This window comes from Abramis brama (assembly GCF_963993115.1).
Source record: "Abramis brama genome assembly, chromosome: 10".
NCBI lineage: Eukaryota > Metazoa > Chordata > Actinopteri > Cypriniformes > Leuciscidae > Abramis > Abramis brama.
Window position 1 is genome coordinate 14,057,160 of NC_139972.1, and position 25,185 is coordinate 14,082,344.

Consider the following 25,185-nt stretch of genomic DNA (forward strand, 5'->3'; position numbering starts at 1 on the left):
ATTTAACAATTTTCAATTGCTTGGGTTTTTTTCCAAGAGAATTGAAAACATATGACCATGTCCGTTGATGGTAATGATAAAACACATAACATGAATCATCAGTATCAACCCGGGCAGAGTTTTCCGCTGCAGGCACTGTTTCCCAAATATTATTCGTCCTGCCCTTCCGGCTTCTGTGTCTCGGATTCCTTCTTAGGTGTGTGCGCGCATATGTATCTGAAAGTGAGTTTGTGGGTTCATAAAACATTCCCAAATTCAGGCTTTGTCCTCCAAAAGTCTAGTGGCAATTGGGTTGATTTAATGTACAATCTAGAGTACACATATTACCTGTTGAGCTCGTATTTTAAAGCAGAACAACTTAATTATGAACTTTGAGCATTCGCATCATTTCCCCACTTTAATACTTGACAATAATGACAAGGTAAAAAATAAGATAATATTAATAGATGTAAAAAAAAAATAAAGTTAATTTTAAAATTGTTTTCAAGTCTCTAGTTGAGTTTTTACTTAATACACACACACACATTTAATCTGTTTCCTGTTTTAATGCAATCTTTTGAGCCCATATGGAAGGGGTGGATTCTTGAATTCACTGCTGCTTCAATATATATCCTTTTGAGTGGTTTGTAATCAAGTTATTAATCAATATTTATCCTTCCAAATATTAAACGATTTGAATGAAGCTTATGAGATTTAAGTAGAATTACGTCTGTTCACTGTAACATGCTCTCTCCTTGTTTTTGAGAGAAGCACCCACCCAAAACGTCTAGCTGACAATGAATATCAATGCACTACAACATTATATTGCACCAAGTAAACTAATTAAGAGTCAGCCAACAATTTACAAATGTACCAGCCTTGAGAGCAAATTTAGTATATGAAGTATATGCATCTTATGTTTTAAATGGGCCATGATGTTGGCAGAATAGTCACACCCCTGCATGACACTGAAGCACACACCCACTTATCTCTGATCAGCATTAAGATCATTTGTGAAATTGTTCAAAATGGGGTTTCAGGAGTTGCTGTTCATCTAAACTCTACAGCTATGGACTCAAGAACGGTGTTTGTCTTATTATGGACGTTGCTGGCGTCCACCTCCACTGGAATCAAACTAGATGTAGATGGTGGTTATGTTGACATTACCATTGCGATCAGTTCAAAAGTACCAGAGGATAACACGCTCATTGATAAAATCAAGGTGAATATGCTTATTTTTGTCTATTTAACAAACTTTATGTGCATTCATTGTTTTAGAGGATTTTATGAAAGATGTCATAAAAGATTCTGTTTTATTTTTTTTTATCTTAGAAATACACAGTATATAATCACAATTTGTTAACAGTATTTGTGAATGCACAAATGAAATAATAATTACTTTTGAATAAATACACTGAGCAGAGTTTTTTTCTCATTTTATCTTTTCACTTTCCTTCTGACAGGACATGGTCACTGAAGGGTCGCTTCATCTTCATCAAGCATTGGATAAAAAAGTCTATTTTAAAGATGCTACAATACTGGTTCCATCTCACTGGAATAGTAAGGAATTTACCAGAGCAAGAACAGAGTCCTTTGAAAAGGTACAGAGATTTATGGCATTATATCTTGCAAAAATATTAATTTCCATTCATTTCATTCACATATGATATTGCTGACCCGATCTCTATGTCAAACACAGGCCAAAATAAAAATCGAAAACGCTAATTCAGCTGAGCCATATACTCATCAGTATGGTGAATGTGGAAAAGAGGGAGATTACATTCTTTTCACTCCAAACTTCCTACTAAATGACAATGTCATTCAGCTTTATGGATCAAGAGGTGAATGTTTGGTCTGTGAGTTGAGACTTTGACTTTGAGTTGGTTTTGTGCAGCTTTCTGTTTTTTCCTATATATGTCCTATGTCATTGCCTCAACTAACCGTGACAATATTAATATGGTAGTCTGTTTGTTTTACTAGCAGTTTGTTTGTTTGCAGGAAGGGTCTTGGTTCATGAATGGGCTCATCTGAGATGGGGCGTTTATGATGAATACAGTGAAGCCAAGCCATTCTACCTCTCTAATGGCAATATTGAAGTTACAAGGTCATAAACTGTTAATTAAAAGAAGAGATATTTTTTAAATGTCTTTGGAAATTACAATCACTATTGATTTATTGCATATTTTTAGGTGTAGCAAAAGCATTCAAGGCCAGTATTATGAACGTACTGCTGATGGATCTCTTCAAGAATGTCTCATTGATCCACAAACTTCCCTACCTACCGAGGGGTGCATGTTTTTTCCAGACAAAAATCAAAACACAAACAGCTCCATAATGTTCCTACCAAGCCTGGATTCTGCAAGTACAGATTTTACATGTTTCCACACATTCCGGAAAATTATTTTAGTAACTAGTAACCTACAACTTACAGTACATGAGTTCTAGTAAATTAATTTATGACCATGGTCCAAAGGGGCCACTGTCCTGGGGACTTGGACTGTCTTCTTTTGTTTACCAAGTCAATTGGATGTTACATCCCATAATTATTATCTACATCAATTTCAGTTTGCAACATCTGCTTGATAAGTTACATTTGCAAAGTATAAAGTTTGAATTACAAGAAGCTAATACATTTTTTTTGGATTGTCAGACTTTGAGATATAGGGCCCTATCATACATGCAAATGCAGCGCAGGCGCGACACAAGTTTATTTATTTTTTAACTTTTAAGTTTAAAAGTTTTTATTAGCCTTATAATATGGAAGGCATTTTCTGCCAAATTTAAATAAATAAATTAAATGATTAAAATTAAAATTTTATAATAGTGACACAATTCAAATACAAATGTAAATTTTCGTTTTCATTTTAATTCCTCTTTTATTTCACAGTTTTCATTTTCGTTTTCATTTTCAAAGACAACCTGCATGCAAATTATATGTTAATGAGTGGGTGTGGCTTATTCTAGTAACGGTGCTGAAACACGCCTTCTGTAAAGCTAAGTCGTCGACGTCCCGTGTGCATGAGTTGAATGTGTGAAACAAAATTATTTAAATGTGATTATATTGTAATCGAGACGACAAGATATGGCGAAATCTGTTAGTGAGCTTTTGCGGGAAGCTGCAGCATTAGAACATGGAAACAACCAGCCTGACCATGTTAGTTATGATGTTAGACTCAGACTAGACCATTCATGTATTAGGCTGTTTTGGAAATTCAACTATTTGGGTGTACAGAAGTCTTAGTAACACAATTTCTACAACAATTATAGCCAGACATTAATAGCCACTGGCTTTAACCGAGAATCTCGGCCACTGTTTCATATACAGCACTGCTGTATCTGAATAAGTCACGGCTGAAGGGCGTTGTTAGGCACGACGCGAATATGAAACAAAGCTAGCGGGTATTAATGTCTGGCTATAATTGTTGTAGAAATTGTGTTACTAAGACCTTTGTACACCCAAATAGTTGAATTTCCAAAACAGCCTAATACATGAATGAACCTCATCGTCGATTATGGTCTAGTCTGAGTCTAACATCATAACTAACATGGTCAGGCTGGTTGTTTCTATGTTCTAATGCTGCGGCAGCTTCCTGCAAAAGCTCACTAACAGATTTCGCCATATCTCGTCGTCTCGATCACAATATAATCACATTTAAATAATTTCGTTTCACACATTCAACTCATGCACACGGGACGTCGACGACTTCGCTTTACAGAAGGCGTGTCTCAGCGCTGTTACTAGAATAAGCCACACCCACTCATTAACATCGAATTTGCATGCAGGTTGTCTTTGAAAATGAAAACGAAAATGAAAACTGTGAAATAAAAGAGGAATTAAAATGAAAACGAAAATTTACATTTGTATTTGAATTGTATCACTATTATTGCGTGAGCGTTACTAAAGAGCATTGTAAAAACTGTATTTGTAGTTTCTTTTTCACGTTTGGCTTTTCATTTTAGTATTGGCAGTCTAGCCTCGAGACTGTAGTGAAAATGAAATGTGAAATCACCAATTGCATTTTATTTTTCAATTTGACGGATAATGCTGTGAAAATGAAATCATTTAATTTCATTCTCAATTTTGTCACATATTTTGCGTACTGTTTTCTGTAATGAAATCGTTAATCTGGTTTTAATTTTAATCATTTAATTTATTTATTTAAATTTGGCAGAAAATGCCTTCCATATTATAAAACTCTATCAACTGTTAAAACAAAACATCACAACTAGTGGAGCCTAAAAACGTTTAAACGTATGTGTAACACACACACACACACACACATACAGTTAAACTCTGGTGACCTAACAAGGCACAATATTTGATTGAATGCACTGTTGCAATCTTACTCTATCTTTTTTGACGGCCCACTCCAACATGCAGCAAAGGTAAAACTGCCCGCTCCTGCGAATCCCAATGCAGCGCTCTAATCTGAGGACACAAATATAATCTTTAAATATAATATAAGTTGTTGTTTTTTACTCCCTGTTTAAAAGGAATACACTGAGTGAAACTGAGTGTTTTATGACATATTACTGTTTACTTAGTGACAAATTTTGTTTTTTAGGTGATCACATTTTGTCAAGCAAACGAACACAATTATGAAGCCCCAAACTCACAAAATGAAAAATGTGGCAACAAATCAACATGGACCGTAATATTTGAGGATTCTGTGGATAAAGACACACTTCGTTCTCTAAAACCAATGCAGTCCTCTCCACCAAAGCCATCTTTCAAAGTTGTGCAACGATTGCAACGGGTTGTTTGTCTCATCCTTGATATCTCAGGAAGCATGCAAGTATGCAAACGTTAAAAAAAAACTGAACTTCATTTGAAACAAGAGTGTCTGCATAATTTTATCCTTTACACACTTGAGTACCAATGCTCTGAAATGAGTTCCGTTTTCTAGGGCTCCAGAATCCTTCGACAGCAGCAGGCTGCCACACATTTCCTGCGGAGCATCATTGAGGATCAAGCCAGTGTTGGAATTGTAACCTTTAGTACTAATGCTAATACTCGGAGCCCCTTGACTACTATTGACAGCGACTCCACACGAGAGAAGCTCATCAAAATGTTGCCGGGCCAGTCAGACTCAGGATCTACAAACATTTGTAAAGGCCTCCATCTGGGCTTAGAGGTGCTATATTAATTGTTAATTTTATGTTTGTAATATGTGAAAAGTTTATATATATATATATATATAGTGACTAATGCTCTCTATTTTCTAAACATCAGGTACTTACAAAAGACAATGGGGATGCATTAGGAGATGAAATCATTTTTCTGACAGACGGTGAGGCGACGGACGACATTAATAGTTGTAGTCCGGAGGCAATAAACAGTGGTGCCATTATACACACACTAGCTTTAGGTCCCAGTGCAGCTAAAGCACTGATGGAAATGGCAGAACGCACTGGTAAGTAAAAAAATAAATGAATAAGTATCTGTATCTGAGTAAATGATATTACTAATATTGAGTACCAAAAAAAGAGTAAATGATAGTGCCAACTTAGTATGTAATGCAAAATTGTTCCATGATGAAAATAGGGGGAAAATTTATCATATCCACTGATGACATCACCTCCAACCAGTTAATGGATGCGTTTGCTTCGTTTACATTATCAACTGGAGATTACACAAAAGAAACAGTTCAGGTTTGGCAAGTGATCGCTCATTGATGAAATTATTACTTTAAGAGTGTCATTGATATTGTGTTTTTTAAAGTTTTTTTCATTTATATTCTTTAGCTAGAAAGTGTTGGAGAAAAAACATCAGGCTGGTTCAATGGGACAGTAACAGTGGATCAGACTGTTGGTAACAAAACCAACTTTGTAATAATCTATGAAAAAAGTTTTCCAAGCATTTCCATACAGTCACCAAGTGGCTCAATCTACAGTGAGACACACATGAGTCATGAAGTATCTCTCAAAACATTCACCTTAAAACTTCCAGGAACTGCAGAGGTATGACAGCTTTTATGAATCAGTTATTTAAGTTTATAGTTCAGACCATAAACATGTAGGCTAAACATGAACTATTATAATATAATTAAAGACATCTGGGCCAAGAGTTTTAGATAAACATTATCAAAATATGTTCAACAACAACTTCAGACTAAGATGATTCAGCTAATACACTTACAGCAAACCCTTATTTTTCTGCTTTTACTCTCCATGTGTTTGGTAGACTGGGGACTGGAAGTACAGCATCCAAAGTCCATCACTTCAGTCTCTGACTATAACAGTAACGAGTCAAGCGGCGCGTGCTGATGTTCCCCCTATCATAGTCAAAACCCGCATGAACCAGCAGTCAAGTGACGGCACTAAACCCATGATAATGTTTGCTGAGGTCAGTCAGAATTACAAGCCTGTAATAAATGCTGAAGTGTGGGCTACACTGGAGTCTGAATCTGGGTCTGCACAAACATTTCAACTCCTGGACAATGGAGCATGTAAATTACCCATCATTCTTGTTCCAAGTGTGGACTTAACTTAAAATATAAATAAATAAGGTACATTTCCAAATTATATAAGAGATCCATCTTTTTCAGGGGCTGATGTTGTTCAAAATGATGGCGTCTATTCCAGATATTTCACAAAGTTCGAACAAGGGAGAAGCAGCTTGAAAGTGAGAGTGAAGAATCAAGATGGACAAGCCAGATTTACTAAAAAAAAAAAGAGTGGTGCCCCATATGTACCTGGATATGTGGTAAACGGTAAACCCTTGATCATTTTGAAAATACATTTAAATTTGATCACATCTGAAAAGAAAAACTTACATTTAGACCAACAGCACAATCGCGAGTCTGATGTTATACAGTAGTTCAATAAAAACTTGAGTACCGGATAACTTGAGTTTTAGACACAATATTGCTAGTTACGTTCAATTTTTTTCAAGCAACTATAGTTCCAAACAAAGCCAAAGCAGAATTGTTTGTAAAGTAACTTCTGAATGAATCAGTTTTTGAACAAGTGAATTCTGATCAACTAATCCAACATCTTAAGTGTTACTCAGTTCGAAGGGCACTGCAAATGGCATATAGGGATTATAAAGGTTACACCGATACATCACTTCACAGGAAGTGGAAAACAAAATGTGCCCACCAGTTATTCCGCATCACTCCAACACTTTAAAGTTTGTATAAAATAAAAAATAAAGGCCCGGTTTCACAGACAGGGCTTAGATTAAGCCAGGATTAGGCTTTAGTTCAATTAGGGCATTTAAGTAGCTTTTATAAATGTGCCTTTAAAAAAACATTACTGGGGTGCATCTTGAGACAAAACAATTTCAGCTATTTTACAATTTGTCAGTGCAAGTTGCTTTCCGTTAAAACAGCTCAAACATGCATTCTATCTAGGACTAGCTTAAGCCTTGTCTGTGAAACCGGGGGAAAAAGAAGTTGAGCCTCTTATTGTGTTTAATTAATCCAATGTGTGTTTTGTATGCAGCTGTTTGTGGGTATAAAGTGTGCAAGATACAAAAATCATAATGCAACTATCTTGATTACGATCAAATAAAATCATAGACATATCCATAGTACAACCAAATTACATTTAAATTCACCCTATATTTCAGTAATATAGCCTACAATACATCCATATGTATTTGTAAAAATGTATTATTAATTTAAATATAAATTGTCATATTTGAATGTGTTAAACACCACAACAGATATTTATCACATTCAAATATAACAATTTATATTTAAATTAATAATACATTTTTACAAATACATATGGATGTATTGTAGGCTATATTACTGAAATATAGGGTGAATTTAAAGTGAGATTAATAAAAGGAATAAACATAATAACAAATCAAACATGGAGAACAGGGAACCAAGGAACCAGAGAATGAGTGCACCAAACATACATACGTGTAGGACAAGACTTGACAAGGAACACAAGAAACACTGGGGTTTAAATGCACAAGGGGTAATGGGCAAACAAGACACACCTGGGAAAAATCTAAAAACTAATCAACAAGAAAACTACAAAGGACTATAAAACATGGTGCAGAAAACAAAATAACATAAAAGTCCACTCAAGACCATGGGAAAACAGGCTGGGATCATGACAATTAGACAAACGTATGGTTATTTATATTATAATTATTTACAGAAGTATTATTGGGCCATCATACCTCAAAATGTAGTCTATGTTTGATGAAGTTGCATTTAGTCAAGTGAAATAATCTTCAACAGTTATCCTGTGCTCGGTGAATATAGAGAGCAAAGGGACTATGTAGGGACCCTGCAGCTTGACTCAAAGTTTAGTTCCTGAGTGAATGATTGTTTTGAACAAATCGTTTGAGGTAAAGATTCAGTTACACACTCGTTCAGGAACTTCTATTGTATCTACTGTATGTAACCTGCAGAAAGAGTCCATAAATTCATGCACAAACTGAAACTAACAACATAAATGTCATTATATTTAGCTACAAAGCTGCTTCAGACAGAATCAAGCAGATTCAGGTGGTTCCTCTAATTTCAGGTGTGGTAGAGCTGAACCCTCCAAAGCCTCCAGTTTCTGAGGAACCACTTGAGGTCGGAAGCTTTACTAGAACAGCCACTGGAGAGAGTTTTGAGGTGACGCTTACAGGCTCAACTCCACCAAACTTCCCACCTAACAAAATCACAGATCTGAGTGCTGAGATCCGGGAGAACTCTGTGCTTCTCAGCTGGACGGCTCCTGGTGAGGACCTCGACCAAGGGACAGGTAAAGCACACAATTACTATACCAGAATTTAAAATACAAGGTTTTTCATTTCTTTAACATCTTCACTGACAACATAAAATAGTTTCAAATTTAGATCAGGAAATAATGTAAATTTTATTGTCTTTGTGGCATGTTTCTTTTCCTTTAAGCAAAATTCTATGAGATCAGGTGGAGCTATGACCTTCAAATGCTTCGAGAAAGCTTCAGCAATGGTCATGCAGTCAACACAACTGCCGTCTCACCGCACGAGGCTGGATCAGTTGAACAGCATTCATTCAATTTCAGTTTCACAATCCAAAATGGCACCACATTGTTCTTTGCAGTTCAGTCTGAAGACGAAGAAAAAGCGAAATCTGAAACCTCCAACATTGCTCAAGCTTCAAAGATCCTCCCTGATCCAAAACCCCAACCTGATCCAAAACCCCAACCAAAACCCCAACCTGATCCAAAACCCCAAGGAATATCAAACCCAGGCATGAATTTGACAGTTCTTGTCATTTCTTTGTGTGTGGTAACTATGGTCATATGTTTTGTTGTTGCTGTAACCAGATGGGCAGTGAGACGCAGAAAACGCTTTATCTGGAATATCGAGAATTAACAATCTGATAGAAAAAATTGAAATCAATACTTATGTGTAAATTTAACTTAACCATGCATCCAACTACTTAAGAATATTTCTTACAATAATCATCTCTATCAAACAGACTTTCTAACTTTTTAATATTATTTATAAATGTATTGCTATCTCATTTAGAATTCTCATTTATAGTTGATTCTCAATCGATTTATCTTCCTCTGAAATGTGAGCACCTTTAAATACAAATGAACAAAAACATTTCTGTACAATAAAAGGCATGTATTAAACTTGTCATGATTATTTAAAACACATTTTTAGTTGATTCATTCTTTTAATTTTAAATGGCGACGTATTATGCTATTTTTCATAGTGGGCTCTACTAGGTTGTCATGCTTAAATTCTCAAAAAACACTTTATTTTTTCCACATTTGGCATTTTTGCAGCACCTCTGTTCCCAGACTGTCAGTAAGGCTCAGTTTAGTTCCTGTCTATCCACACTTTTCCTACGCCCCATGACGCTTTGTACGAATTATGGGCGCGACTTCCGGCGCGTACTGTCACTGAACCGGAACCAGCGTTTTCCATGGTTACGGTCATAAGCGGTAACTTAAACATGTGGGAACACAGCTTGTTACACCTCAAACAGAATAATGTTATTATACCTCTGCCTTCTACTGTTGGGGGATGGGAGGACGACCTGAAGAAGTGGCCTCAGATAACTTACACGAGTATATTTAGCTACTTTATTGACTCTGTTGCTACGGATGGTGAAGCGATGAACAATCTGAAAAGCTCCGAAGCTTATCAGTACTTTCACAGCAATAAAGTCGGTTGCGTTTTGTTAGAGGAGGTGGGACACAATCTTGTCTATCTTAAAGCAGACATAGAGCCTAGTCAGAGCCTTAAAGTTTCACATCACCAGGCCTGGGTTTTAGTTTAATCGTCAGGTGAAATACAAACGGCAGGGTGTTCATGTGTTGCGGGACCAGGGCGATCTTGCAGCCACGCAGCTGCAATACTTTGGAAGGTAAAATGTTGATACTTTGGATAGTTTTGTAATGTCAGTTTGCTTGTTACATCTTAATAAATTGTTATAACCTATTCCTTAACAAACGTGTATTCATTACTTCAATGTGCTCAGTTTCTGCATTAGATTAATACATTATTAGATAACTGTGTGAATAGTAGGCCTATGTATATGCACATTTATGAAAGACATTACACACAGTCACCTCTGATAAAAAAAATCACTCTAAATTGTAATTGTAATGCATTTTCTGTAAAGCTGCTTTTAAATGATTTGTATTGTGAAAGGCAAATAAATAAATAAATAAATAAATGTGGATTTTACATACAAATAAATGTTAATTTAATTGAATCAGCTTGGAACTGCTGAGTGTATTTTATAATGGAACATTTTCTAATGTAGGTTGAGAATGCAGTCAGACAGGGAAAGACAGGGATATCATGTACTAATGTGCAGAGGAAGTGGAATGCAGGCACAAGGCAGAATGTAGAGCAGAAAAAGGTTGAAGCACATTCATTTTAAATGTCATAAACCAGACCCACATTCATCCAGGCTCATCAGCACCAGATCCCCTAAGTGTGTCATCCACAGAAGCACCCCCCAAACTTTTCAAGGATCACTCAGAATTTAAAACTTATGTCAGTTCTTCTGTGATGGCCCCACTATTTAATCTACAGACGGATGGTCTCCTTCAGCTGTGTTACAGATTAGATGTAGAGAATAATGAGTCTTCTCAGAGCCAGTGTGATCTACAGATACCACATACAGAACATGGAACAGCACTAACCTGTAAGAAGTGTCTCACTTTTTATGAAACCTATATTCAACTAAGCCCTGCTCAGATGGAGAAGTTGACTGAAGAGACACAGGTACAGAGTGCATCACAACTTTGGCATGATGCAAGGAAGCTGCGATTGACTGCGAGCACAGCAAAGAGAGCTCCCAAACGGAGCACTACTAACCCACAAATATTCCTGAATGAACACTTGCATCCCACCTTCACTGGCAATACTGCAACTAAATATGGAAAAGAAAATGAGGACATAGTCATACAGCTCATGGAGGCTCATGGGCACACTGTGGAGAGGAAAGGCCTGGTGGTGTGTCCTGACCATCCCTGGTTTGGAGCCAGCCCAGATGGAATTTTGGACTCAACACAGCTTCTTGAGATAAAGTGTCCCCTAAAGAGTGCCATGTCATTTGCAGAATTTCTTAGTCGGCCAAATGGTGACATCAGATGCTTAAGTGATGGGAAGTATCTCATCCTTCCCAATGGGCAAAGTGGACACTACCTCCAGGTGGGTGATTTTTTATTTATTTTTTAAGATTTGAACTAATGGGAGAGATACTTGTTGATACTCATTATAACAAAATGTAAGCCATTTTATTTCCAGATCCAGCTGACAATGATATGCCTGGGGCTGCAGAGCTGCAAGCTGGTTATCTGGACATCAAATGAGCACCTGGAGTTAGACATTTCATTTGACAAAAAATATGCAGATGCACACATGAAACCCCTCCAGAATTTTTTTTTTTCACACATGCTTCCAAGATTAGTGGATGATTTTGTTGCAAAGAAATTGAAGCTCTGCCCTAAATACCTGGATCTTTTGAAAATACAGTAAGCTGATACCAGGTGTTATAACTTGTACACACCACAAACATCAAGACTGAATGAAAGCATCAATAGGAAAACAAAAATGTAGTTAAAATAAAAACAAGAAAAAAGTATTAAAAACGCAAGGCATTAGAAAGGTATATTGATGTGTTAGATACAAAAGTTAGATAATACATTGTATCATAAAAAAATGTGAAATGAATGTGTGTGTGTGTGTGTGTGTGTGTGTGTGTGTGTGTGTGTGTTGGAGTGCAATAATAAATGTCTTCTCGTTCTTACTTTTCACTTGAAATAAGCTCGCCTCTTAAATTCACTAGACCAGCACAGATCTTGAGCATTTTATCAATTTTTGGGATCAAGCTAATTGCCACTGTTTGCAAAAGAATCTTGTACACCTTCAGACGCCTTATTGCCCGTTCAACATGAATGCGGGCGTGAGCAATGCGCCATGTATGCGTTACCTCCTCGTTGGTCAGCTGGCATCCTTTGCGTGTAAATGCTGGAATGATTAAGTTCACTCTATGCTCCTCCAGCAAATCCCTGATTGTGAAACCACGATCCCCCGTCACCTCATCTCCAGCACACAAATAGTCCAGAAACCCTGAGTTCTGTGTTATGTACCGGTCACTGCATTTGCCACCAAAAGCATCTGAAATGAACATGATTATTCCAGAGGGAGAAATTGCCACTAAATATTTCACAGTGTTGTTGGCATAGTAGTGGCTGTATGATTCACTTCTAGAGTCCAGGTTTTTGGCTTTCTGTAAGACAGTCTCTGAGCAGTCAATTACACAGGTTGTGTTTGAAAAGTGTTCTTTAAAAGCTTAGGGCAACATAGCTTTGATTGTTTCACGAGGCAACCATGCAGATAACAAGATCCTTGGTGTGTTCAGACATTATGTCTATCCAGATTCCAACAGTCTTGCTGACCTGACCTTGCGACGTTTTAAATCTTCGTGCTAAATCAGCCATGACAAAGTTTTGCCTTAGTTTCATTAAGGTTATTAGGATTTGGTCCACAACAGGCATGGATGAAGAAGTAGGAGCAAATGGTTGTAGGCAATTACAAGGGTGTGAAACGCAATGAGTGGAATCCCTGTATACAAGAGGGAGTCAGCATCACCCTTCAAAATACTATCTGCAACAGGGCATGATAATTCTGGGGATGGTGTAGTGCTCGCTCTGCAGGTGATGGTTGGCCCTTTTGAATAGGTGTGGTCCTCCATCTCTGGGTCTGACCACTGTGTTTGGGCATCACAGGAGGGCTTTAATGTAGAGCACGGCTCCTCACCTCGATCCATCTCTTCCGACCCATCAAGCTCATCTGAGGGTAACAATACAGTTCACAGTTATTAGGGCATAAGAGATATAATCACTTCATCATTATTGGATTGTGCTGCTAACACATTCAGTTTTTATGATATGCATTTTAGCTTTAGTTTCTGAGAAGGGTAATTCTGTGTCAAATCAACCAAATTTCAGAAACTTCCCGGCTCAATTTTTTGATTTTGTTAATATTTTTTTTCTGAAGAAAGACAAAAACATAAATAGTGATTAAAGTCAAAATATTAAATGTCATAGATGTATATTTTCTGAATAATGCACTATTTTGTAGAGGGGTCAAAAAAATCTTTTTAAATCTGAGATTAGGAGCCTATTTACAGGGGTGTAAAAATGACTTTAGAAATATGGCAGCATCATATTATTTTTACACAGAGATTAGTAGGTCGATTAATTAAATAAATAACAGTGAAACTAAAAATTGTTTCTTGTTTCTCTCTATCAAAACTCTATCAGCGTTTTTTCTACACTCAAAAAACTGTGTACTGTAAACATACTGCCCTGCAATCCGTGCCATAAGCTGCCTTACATTTTAAGATTTACAGAAAGCAGTCAAACTAACTGGTTGCCATTAACGTTACCGGACAAGCACTACAATGCTGTGTCCTCCCTACATCTGAAATCATACCTGATGTTCTCGTGGCACTGCTGTCAATCCTTTTGAGGACCCGATGTCTCTTTTCTGGTGGTCTTTCGTAGCCCAACCACAAAGTAGGATGTGAGTTTTCCTCCGTTGGTTTTTTGTCGACAAAATTAAATTAACACACACACAGTGTTTTAGGTGGTCTCTTTAAGTTTAGGTTTTTCAGCCACATTTTTTTGCATTCCTCGTCTGTTGGTAGGCGATGGAAACTGTACACTGTTAGACATTTTATCGTATTTTTGCGGTAACTTACTGGCAGCACTATTGCCAGTAAGTTACTGTAAGTTCCCCTTTACAGTAGCTTACCTGTAAATGTGTTTTACGGTATGATGCCATTACCGCAATTTAATTTTACAGTAAGATGCCCTTACCGCAATTTAATTTTACAGTATGATGCCCTTACTGCAATTAAATTTTATAGTAAGATGCCCTTACTGCAATTTAATTTTACAGTATGATGTCCATACCGCAATTTCATTTTACAGTATTATGTCCATTTTACACTATTTTATTATTTATATTTTACATGAATGCTATTGAATTTAATAAATTACAAAAAAGCGACTTGAGTCCATGTACATCAGCGTATTCTTTATTCACTCTCACAATCAATTACATCCATTTTATTTATTTATTGTGATGCAACATTAGGCAAGGCAGTTTTATTTATATAGCACGTCATACACGGCAATTAAAAGTGCTTTACACAGTAAGGAATTAAAATAATCACAAAATAAAAGCAAGGAAAATTAAAGTGCCCTTATTATGCCCCTATTATGGATTTTTGAAAATGACCTTTCATGTAGTGTGTAACAGCTCGAAGGCCTCGTTTACAAGTGAAATGTAACCCAATTCAGATTTTTTGCTCATATGTGACACAGATCGGATGTGTTCTATGACAGTGTAAACAGGAAAAAAAACACATGCATTCAGATATTTCGAGATCGGTTTCAGGCCTCATTCATATGTGGAAATAAATCAGATATAAATCGGATATGTGCCAATGCGACTGTCATGTAAACAGGCTGATCAGATTTTCGGAGGCATTAGGCTACTTCTCCGCGGTTTAATGACAAGAGCAACCCTGATGCGCGTCTGCAAAGGGACGGATGGCCTGTCGAAACGTTGTGTCGTCGTAGGAGAGGAATGTGGACAAACGTTGACACAACATATCAAAGGTTGGCTTGCTCATCCTAAAATTTCGGACCCACTGCTTCTCGTTAAAGCTCACCACAATATGCACCCACCAGTCCTGATCTCTCTCGCACACAATAACTGAAGCAAATGCACAGGCTGCAATGATGGCACTTTTCGTCCTCCTCCGCCTCATAATCATGGTGATGTTTGGCGAACTTCGCATATATCACAGAGCTAGCATCAAGCATATTTCGCGTTCGTCCATCTGTGTAAGATAATTTAAAGAACTGGTTGAACTCATAGAGAGACACTAAAGCCATCAGTGTAAAGCCAGAGCTGAAGTCCAAACACTGACTCAGCAATGCTGCAACATTATAGACAAACGCAATGTGGTCCTGAACAGAACCGAAACAGTCCAACCACCTGCAAACGGACCCCACAAGAAAGATGTATCCTGCTAAACTTCACATCAGCCACGTAAGCTCCTCCAGCCCTGCACAAAGGGGGGAGGAGCCAAACCCTCGGCCTGACATTCACCCGCCAGTGTCCTGAGAGCCTCTGCAGGTGCAGAGGAAAAGGTTTAATTCAGACAAACCCTGAAACGGTACATGAAGTGATACTAAAAGATCTCCAGCGAATGGTCAGTAACATCCCTGCCTTTACACCAGAGCTTGCAGGAGACCACGACATCCGCGCCTACCTGCGAGACATTGACTTTCACCTGCAGTCTTTGATGAGTGTGCACCATCAAGATAGACTCTATCTGATCTGGATCACATCCAGCCTAGAGGTGCGACGCTTTCTGGCTCGGCAGCCAGAAAACATCCAGTCTAACTACCAGCAGCTGGAACAAGCCATTATAACAGGATTCTCAGAGTTAAGAGTCTGAATGCTGATTGGGCACTGCCCAGACACCAAACAGACCTAAAAGTGCCTGTGCTACTACCGCAGACTCTGAACGAGCTTACCATGGAGCTTGCAACAAACTTGTGACAGAGGAAAACACCAGCTCCAGTAACCTTTTCCTCCAAAACCAGTTAGTCACCATTTTTGGCCGCCCCACGCAATGCCCACTCAACGATGTGTGACTTGATGCAGAAGGCCTTTAACACAAGGCCTCGTCAAAAATGGTTCCTAAGACCCCAGAGACTCTGAACTGCAAAGATCAGAAGACACACAGCACGACCATAATGCAAGCCGCTGCTACAAAGTTCATAGTCAGCATAGGACATAGAACTTTTAAAATAGATGAAAATTTGTGTTCAAAAGAAGCAGGAAGCTGCATTAGTAAAATTAGAAATGTACTGATTTAAAGAAAATTTTGAATGCATGTGTAAGCCTCATGTGCCAACAGACTATGCACTGCTTTTGAACCATACAGACATTTGCCACCTGCTGTTTGAAATTGGCACTGCCGCATGTTCGTTTCCATGACAATGACTTGTCACATGACATACTAACTTTAAATAGGGCATGCGTCACCTTGACGCCAGATAGTAAGCAAACCACCTGAGCTGCGTAAACTAGCACAAACTAGCGTCCCTTCGTTTAAACTACTGTTATCCTAAAAGTGCGTATTTGATCATTCCGATCCAAATAGGACACAACATGCAATACGCATTTTGATCACTAGTTACTGGCTTGTTTAAGTGCAGATAAAACGATAGCTGGAACTGACATCTCTACTAAGAATAAAAAGTCTTAGATTTTTAACTAGTATCAGTAATTTCAGCATTAAAGCGTCAGTCTGTTTGACAAAGGAAGCTCAACTCAGCGGCATGCTGTACCGGTATTTATTATTCTGCTGATTGGAGAAATCCAAAGTGCAGCATTGTTTAATCTGTTCTGACGAAGAAATCTCAGTACAGTGTTATATACACGTAGACTTGGGTGATGCCCCCCCCCCCCTTTCTACAATGTAAAGGCCTTACAAATTATTGTTAGATTGATGTAATTCATCAAAATTTTGGGCTGCATCTACAAGCAGAGCTACCTAGTGATCAAAATTGTTTCACTCGCTGAAAGTCAATGTTTATGCATGAGATGGACGTAACCTTGTATGCTTAGACAAGCTTTAACTTACAGCAAATCCATTTCCTTACTTTTTAAACAAGTAGAAGAAGTTGTTTAAAGTAAAGAGAAGCGTTACATGAGTAAAAGTTTCAAATGCCAAACCACATTTGCATTTTACTGAATGTAACATCAAGTTTTGGAAAGACTCAAAGTATAGGCGCCACATTTTAACTCGTTTAAACATGTATGACTCATTTCAAATGTGCAGACATTCTTCATAGACTGTTGAATTGCTCTGATATGGTTCCCATGACAATCACCTGTCACAGGAAGTGCAAACTCGTGACGTCATATTGTAAACAAACCAGCCTAGATAGCTAAGCTAACCTAACCTAGCGTCAATTCAGCTTAGGCTAAGCTAAATAATAACTTCTACAGTTAGCGGTTAGCATCATTTACTTGAAGCCTTCAACTGCAGCTTGTGCTGTGCACAGTGCAAAGTGATCTAAAATACCTTTCCTTTAACCCCAGTTAGGGTTCTGATTTTTCACTTTCTCTTTCCTTATTTTCAATTCTTCCCAGCTGAATTTCACCGCCACTGTCGGCTAAATTTGCTGTTACCTTGTAAATTAAATCTAAATTTGATTACATGTAAACTGGGTAGCTAGAGAAGAATTCTTATAGTCATGAGAACTGTCATCAGCATGTTGACTAAACTTTTGTAAGGACACACACATGGACCGTGTGTCTTGAACACACAGCAGCTGTGACCCACTATGGAGTCTGGTCCAAGCAAATTAAAAGTTTAGCCACTCATGCTATTGATTATTCCTAATTTCAGATCATTCTTGCTGTTTTGATCACTTACTTAAGTTTTTATTTTATTTTACTTTGATCATAATAGCCGTCCGCTATTCACTTGTCTATTCTTTCATTTATGTGATTTATTTACATTTCCCCTCTTGTTCTAATGTGGTTCCAGTTCCCATAGGGCCCAGAAAGGAACCAGAGACACCTTTATTTGTGATTTTGTTTATTTTCAACAAGTGCACTCATTTTTATGACCCTGTAACACATGTAATCTCAACGATTACTAGGGCATGACTATAGTCCTGAGGATTGATAATAAGCATAATCTGAATAGGAAAGCTGTCCTTTTTCCTCCTATCCTTCACTTCGTCAAACCCGTTGTGAACCACCAGTTAAGTCCAGAGAAATAAATTTAGCCATAAGAACCACCTTAAGTCATTTATTTCCTCTTGGCTTACGCCTTTCCAGAAAATGTTCTCGGAACCACACAAGTCTTAGCCTAATAACACCCACAACTAAGATGATAAGGATACAAGACACACTTGACAAGCTAGCTACACATGAAACACCTATCTTTATGCTACATACCAAGCTAACCTATCAAACCTTAGCTCTGAACTCTTTAGGGTCATGCATTAGTCTTTTTCCACTCGTGTGCCAAAAATGTCACAGATCCTCTGTTTAACCCAGTGGTTCTCAACCTTTTTTGGGCCAGCGCCCCCTTATCTAATATCCAGGTCCCTGAACGCCCCCCACCCTCAAACTAATGAGCGACCAGGAACGAATGAGAGTTAACAGATGAAATAAGTGCAAAATTGAAATTTCTTAATACAATGGAACTACACTCCACAGTGATTAATCCAAAAAACAAGCTATAAACTGCATTGGCATAGCAATACAAGTTTTTCTCACATGATTTTTGGTAAATCTGTGGTGGGTGGACCTTAGGCCTTCTAGGGGGGTTCGGGGGCATGCCCCCCCGTAACAAAATTTTGTGCATTTTAATGTTTAATTCATCAATCTGGTGCACTTTGAGAGTTCAAAATTAAAAGCGCCAATCCATATTCACTGTGCAAATTAAAGAAAAATTCAAACCTCTTTTAGTTGTGTATGTCTACATTACACTACTACATAATAATAGTTATAATATTAATCCATGACAGTAATAGCCATATATTGTAAAACAAATGCACTGAAAAATAAAGGACGGTCATTAAAGTGGTAATGTTTGCACTTAGGTTTAATTATGCATTTAGGAGAGTATTGCAAGAAGCTGCTTACATTAACCTTACTTTCGAAAAATAAATAAATACAATCATGATTTTTCATGAAAAATTATGTTAGAATTGTAGGCCTAAAATACCTTGGTTGTTGTCATCAATGGTAATTACAATTAATTTGGTTTGTCGTGATTAATTTGTGTTCATAATCAGTAAAAAAAAATCTTCTAACAAGATTAAACACATATGAACAATTAAATTATTATTGTATTATTAATTATTTTTATATCTTGAAATTACCCAAGCAGCATTTTGCGCTCAGATGTGATGGCGGAATGAATACATTACCAAAATGTGATTGCAGAATATATTTAAATTATCCATCAAATTGTCATTTTCTCCTTACTGTCTTGCGAGTTAACAATAATGCCTAACCAGTAAATTACTTGGTGAACAAAGAAAACATTTTGGCATTAGGGATTGGAATGCCTAAAAATGTAAAAGTTTTACCTTATAAATAGAATTTAGTTTAATTAATTTTAAAATTCGTCGCCAGAGTGAACGGGAACATGATTTATTGAAAATATTTGAAAAAAATGTAAGTGTTTCTTAAGACAATACTTTTTAATGGCTTGTCAACTTTCCATTCCTCCGCTGCGTGATTCTAGGCACCACCGGATTGTTGTCAGCGCGAAACACATTTTTGAGCTCGTGAATGCTGATTCTTGTCAGCGCTGGATTCTAGTCAGTGCTTGAGCGCTGGTATGACTGGAAAAATAATAGAATCGTTGCAAAAGTAACGATAGGCTACATGTTGCATTAAACTGGAAGATTTTAGAATGTTAGGGATTCTAAACTTTTGAATAAGAAATAATATCAAGTCGTCAATATACAACTCGTCAAAACTCCGCGAATCACAACAAGCGTATTGGTGAGAACTGAGAACACTCACAGCATACACACACCCGAACTTGACTGCACATCATATTTTTGACATTATTGATACTGCTTTCAATCGTAATGCAATAGAAATGAACACAAAAAAACCTGCCTAGTGCCTACCTACAACACTGACGGTGGACTTGTGGTCAGGACTAGAGCGGGTGCGGACGAATGTTTTTTTTTTTTTTGAGCGCTGCTGGGGTATTCTTTTACGCGCACCATAGACGCGCGTGCACACACAATATGATATCACACTCTGCGCATATGTTTTACAACATAATTTAACAAAAACATAGTCCTAACACTTTTTAAATAGCCCACTTAAAGTGTTTATTACAACTAAATTACTAAATGCTTAAAATGAACAAAAGTAAATGTACAAAAATTTGCGTTATATATTTAAACTTGTGAACGCCCCCCATTAACACCTGAATGCCCCCCTTTCAAAAATCTTGCTTCCAACGCCCCCCATTGTTCTCTGAACGCCCCCTGGGGGGCGGTACCGCCCCCGTTGAGAACCACTAGTTTAACCTGACCTTAACCAGACATGAGACCGAAAGGACTGACAAGCCATCACAAGGAACACTGTTCCACCCATGACTGCAGACATCCTACAGCACCAGAGCCAAACGTAACTGCACCATGAGAGAAGAGGACTAACGACCCTTGACCCAAGCCAGAGTTACAGCCACACCGAGCTGATCAAGAGTATCATCTCCTTACCCCACCTTATGGGTATGAAACAGAAGGTAAACAACCTCACATAAAGATCACAGCGTCCCACAAGGAGCGGACCTGTGCTCAAAGTCTCACATACCAGCTAGAGACTGAGTTTCAAACCAGATTCAGCGCAGCTGGACTGAGCATGCCCAGGACCAGCACAGAACTGTCACCATGGCAACAACCCAGGTAACAGCCAAGCCCTTGGAGAAGCCATGGAGGACAGCACCCTCCACCTGCAAACACCACAGGATGACCAACGGCTGTCAACGACAACATCCTCCTCAACACCATTCACACAGGTGTCAATCGGAGGCTCCACAAGGACAGCTGGACACACCTGACTCAGAGCTACAGGAGCTGCTGACACACGCAAACCAGCTCCCTGCACAGGACTCACCCGAGGAGTCCTGTAAAGTACAAGCTACTGACTCCTTTCCTACCCCAGCTTAGGCAAGCTCACATCGGCACTGCAAAACTGCAAACCTACCATCACCGCGCCGTCCAACGATCAACTCCTTGCCTTCTCGGCACTTAAAGGAGAACTCCGGTCAATTTTAACATTGAGCTCATTTTTTTGTAAATTTGGAGTGCTGTCAATACAGAGAACAACGACAAAAATCGGTGTTGCCTACACCATATTATCCTCTTATTAAAATTTGCACCCTGTTGACTTCAATGGGGCAAGTTTTAAACCTGCTTTTACCCTCTTAACATCCTTGATGTGTCATTACAAGTGCACAGGTCATGTGAGTGATTCCTTCGGGGTGAACGCGGGTTAAACACATCTACTGCAGTCAGATTAACCCGCGTTCACCCCGAAGGAATCACTCACATGACCTGTGCACTTGTAATGACACATCAAGGATGTTAAGAGGCTAAAAGCAGGTTTAAAACTTGCCCCATTGAAGTCAACAGGGTGCAAATTTTAAAAAGAGGATAACACGGTGTAGGCAACACCGATTTTTGTCGTTGTTCTTTGTATTGACAGCACTCCAAATTTACAAAAAAATGAGCTCAATGTTAAAATTGACCGGAGTTCTCCTTTAAGGAGCCCGCTCCGTCCAGCATGCACTCAGCAGGCCAGGACAGCAGGCTTCGACTCACCACAGCCATGTGCTCGAAGCCACCATACAAGCTCCGACCCACAACAGCGTCAGAACCACACGATGGGAACTTGCACCATGACTTTTGACCCTCACGGACCCACCAACGGACTCATTTTTCAATCACTTCAAGAATTGTCCACGACTGCAACTGACCATGCAAGTATTTAATGAGGTGCTCTGAAAATGATCAGCTGATGGTTCTGTTCAATGTTAAATAGATCTTTTCCATAGTTCTATTTCCTGTTTCCAGTTCCACATCACTCACCCCCTTTACCTAAGCATGTATGGATGAATGTATGTATGTTTGTGTGTTTGTTTAGTTTAGTCATGTTTGTGATTTAGTTAATAAAACTTGTGCACAATTATGCATTTGGTTTCTGATTCTCTGTTTGCATACAAAGTCCCTTTTACGATCTTGATCTTGTTACATGCTCTAAGCGCTGTACAGGCTAAGGAATAATTATTTTTCAGTGACCATGAAAGATACGTTGTTCTTAGAATAATTAATAATCAATCAGTTCGTTGGAACTGATTCATTGATTGTAATATTAATTTGGCTTACCTCAAAGTTAATCTAATTAACTGACCCAAATATTAATAATTAATCATAATTGGTAATTATGGATTATTATTAATATTTCCCCTTTGAGCTAATATTGTTACATTATCATCCAGCTCAGTTCAGTTCTCATATAATGGTGTCAATGACAGATCAATAGTATTATTGAATATTAACTTACAAAATACTTAGAGCCGTTTTGTATAAGCGTAACGTTAAGTATGTTGTATCCAACAAAGATAACTTATTTTTAGCTTCTTCTCTTCTTCTTTTCCTTGTTCTACCGTGTTAAACATGAACTCCGTCCACTTCCGGCATCAGACTTTGACCCCACCCACTTCCGGCATCAGACTGTCAGGCTGGAACTGTCATCCTCACACTGTTATGACCATATACCCCTTTTCCACCAAAAAAGAACTGGTTCGGAACTGGTGCTGGTTCAAAGTTGGTTCAACTTGCGAACCTTCTCAGAACCTGTTTGTTTTTCCACTGACTAACGTAGAGAGCCCAGCGAGCGACGTCGTTATATCACTGTGTACGTTGCCATAGGCTACGTCTTAGCTTTCCTAGAAAGGCTTGCGCCAAATTCAAACATAACAATTACAATGTTGGACTACATTCTTTCTGCAAATGTTTCTCCTTGCCTCGCGATCCTATATTGGGGTCAGAAGAAGACAGAACACATTTGTGCTGCTCGTCTGGATTACTATAGACGGAGATTATGCTCGAGAAGAAGTTTGACAATAACCCCACCCCCCGACGTAAGCATGACGTGGTTAAAGAACGGTTCTAGTCCAGCAAAGAGTTGGTGCCGCTTTGGAACCAATTTTCCTGGCCGAGAACCGGTTCTTTGGCTGTCGAAACACAAAGAACTGGTTCGCAAGTAGGCACCGGCTCCGAACCGGCACCAGCACTGCCTTGGTGGAAAAGGGGTAATAGACTGTAAAAAAATATGGACGTAGTGTCCGTGACGTCACCCATAGGTTTCTGAAGAGCATTTTTGAAGCCTAAAGTGGGCGGAGCCGGCCGTCGCCATCTTGGCCTTGCGTCACTCCTGGATAACAGAAAATGGGCAAAGAGGCGGGGCGTGAGTGGAGCTGAGGAGCCTGGCTATCTGAAATCACTCCCACCTAGCTCGACGTGATCGAGTTAGCTCAGGCTGGGGAGGTAATGCTATAAAGTTATGCTACTGACAGTACCAAGTCTGCGACTGCACAGGGCCTCGCTCTAAAGTGACAGTTGATGATGTAAAGCCAATTAAAAGTTCCTATTTTTGCCCTTCGAAATATTATAATAATTAAAAGACATGGCTACAAGTGAGACTGTGTATCCTGATTCTGTACTATTCTGCTAGTTGAAAATGTATTATGCAGTAACTTAATATTACTCTGAGAGAGTGTGTGTGACAGTGATTTATGTGCATACATGTCAGTCACTCTTTTTTTTATAGTCTATGGTCCGTCAGCGCGGCATCGCTCATCAAGTTCGTAGAGAGCTTATTCAGTCCATTTTAAATTCTGATTTTGGCCGCCTCTCAAATGGGTTAAACCATAGATATATTGCCTATGAAGTTCAAGTAAATGCGCTAGAAAATCCGCACTCATTCAAGGATGTGCATTTATAGCATGGACGGAGAAAGCGCCGACACCTGCAGGATTTCACCTGACGGCACATAAGCATATTATAATCTATCTGTTCCGTGAGAGCAGAACGAACGAGCCTTTATTGACGTTTTTAGATCTAAAAACTCCAAAAATCAACGAAATTGTCAGACATCCATTAGTGCATGTTCACAGAGGAAAACAACTGAAATACTGCGCTGGTTGTTCTCTCGAACGATACTCGACGACAACGACGGAATCCTTACGGTGCTGATCCACTTGTCCGTGCGACACTTCTGTCGCGCCGCTCTCCACTATATTCCTATGGGTGACGTCAAGCGACTTTGACGCGCCCGCAAAGCATTTCGGGAAGGTGGCGCTTCATTTGAAAAAAATGCTGCGCATCAAAAAGCTGGCCGATGCCCATCTTTATGCAAATGAATTCCGTTAAACGAGACGCGTCTATCCAATAGAAGTAGAGCATATGGAGACGGAGGGAAGTCTCTCGCAGGTCCTCTGTTCTAATACGCTACATTTCCCGCTCGGTCAAAACCACGCCCATAGCGGTTAACGCCCATCAACGTACCAATGTGGGGAGGCGTCGCGACACCACGCGACAGTCGTGTCAGACAAGTGGATCAGTAGCGTAAGCCGTGGGCGAAGTAATAGTCCAGGCGTTTTAGGAAAAAAGGGTGAACAAATTGCAACAGAATCAAACTCAACTGATTTTGTATCCTCTATATGTTCTGAGTAACGAAAAAAAAAGCCCCGAAGAATCCCATTAAGGGAAAGTCCCGAAAAAGACCCAAATATATCCTATTCATACGCCTATTCATTATTTTTCTCACATGAATAGGGTAAAAAATGTAACCTTTAGATATCACCATGAAAATTACTGAGTTGATTACTTATATCAAGACAAACAAAAAATGTATTACAAGTTTTTTTAAATTGTTTGTTAACATGGACAATCTAATTACAGATGTGCTAATTTGCATAAATACCACAACAGATCTAAACATTGAGTATAGCCAGGTGAAAATGTCTTGTTGAATCTTGTTGACACATAACAGTAAAATACTTAATGTTAAGGTCTGAATGGAACCCATTTAGGCTACCCATGAGCATTAATACATAGAGGCAGGAAGAAGTACTTTAGAAACAAGCCTTTATT

At 38.6% G+C, this 25,185-nt stretch overlaps 1 protein-coding gene across 1 annotated transcript; it reads left to right on the top strand.

The window, feature by feature from the left end:
- The first annotated feature begins 937 nt into the window (after positions 1-937).
- LOC311091144 (calcium-activated chloride channel regulator 3A-1-like) lies at positions 938-10,579 on the top strand. Its single transcript, XM_084126931.1, has 14 exons — positions 938-1,201; positions 1,443-1,580; positions 1,679-1,820; positions 1,978-2,083; positions 2,169-2,337; positions 4,545-4,775; positions 4,887-5,114; positions 5,213-5,393; positions 5,525-5,631; positions 5,725-5,940; positions 6,164-6,428; positions 6,528-6,692; positions 8,470-8,694; positions 8,844-10,579. The coding sequence occupies exons 1-14, from the start codon at positions 1,049-1,051 to the stop codon at positions 9,290-9,292; spliced, it is 2,775 nt and encodes a 924-aa protein (XP_083983057.1). The 5' UTR covers positions 938-1,048; the 3' UTR covers positions 9,293-10,579.
- The last annotated feature ends 14,606 nt before the right edge of the window (positions 10,580-25,185 follow it).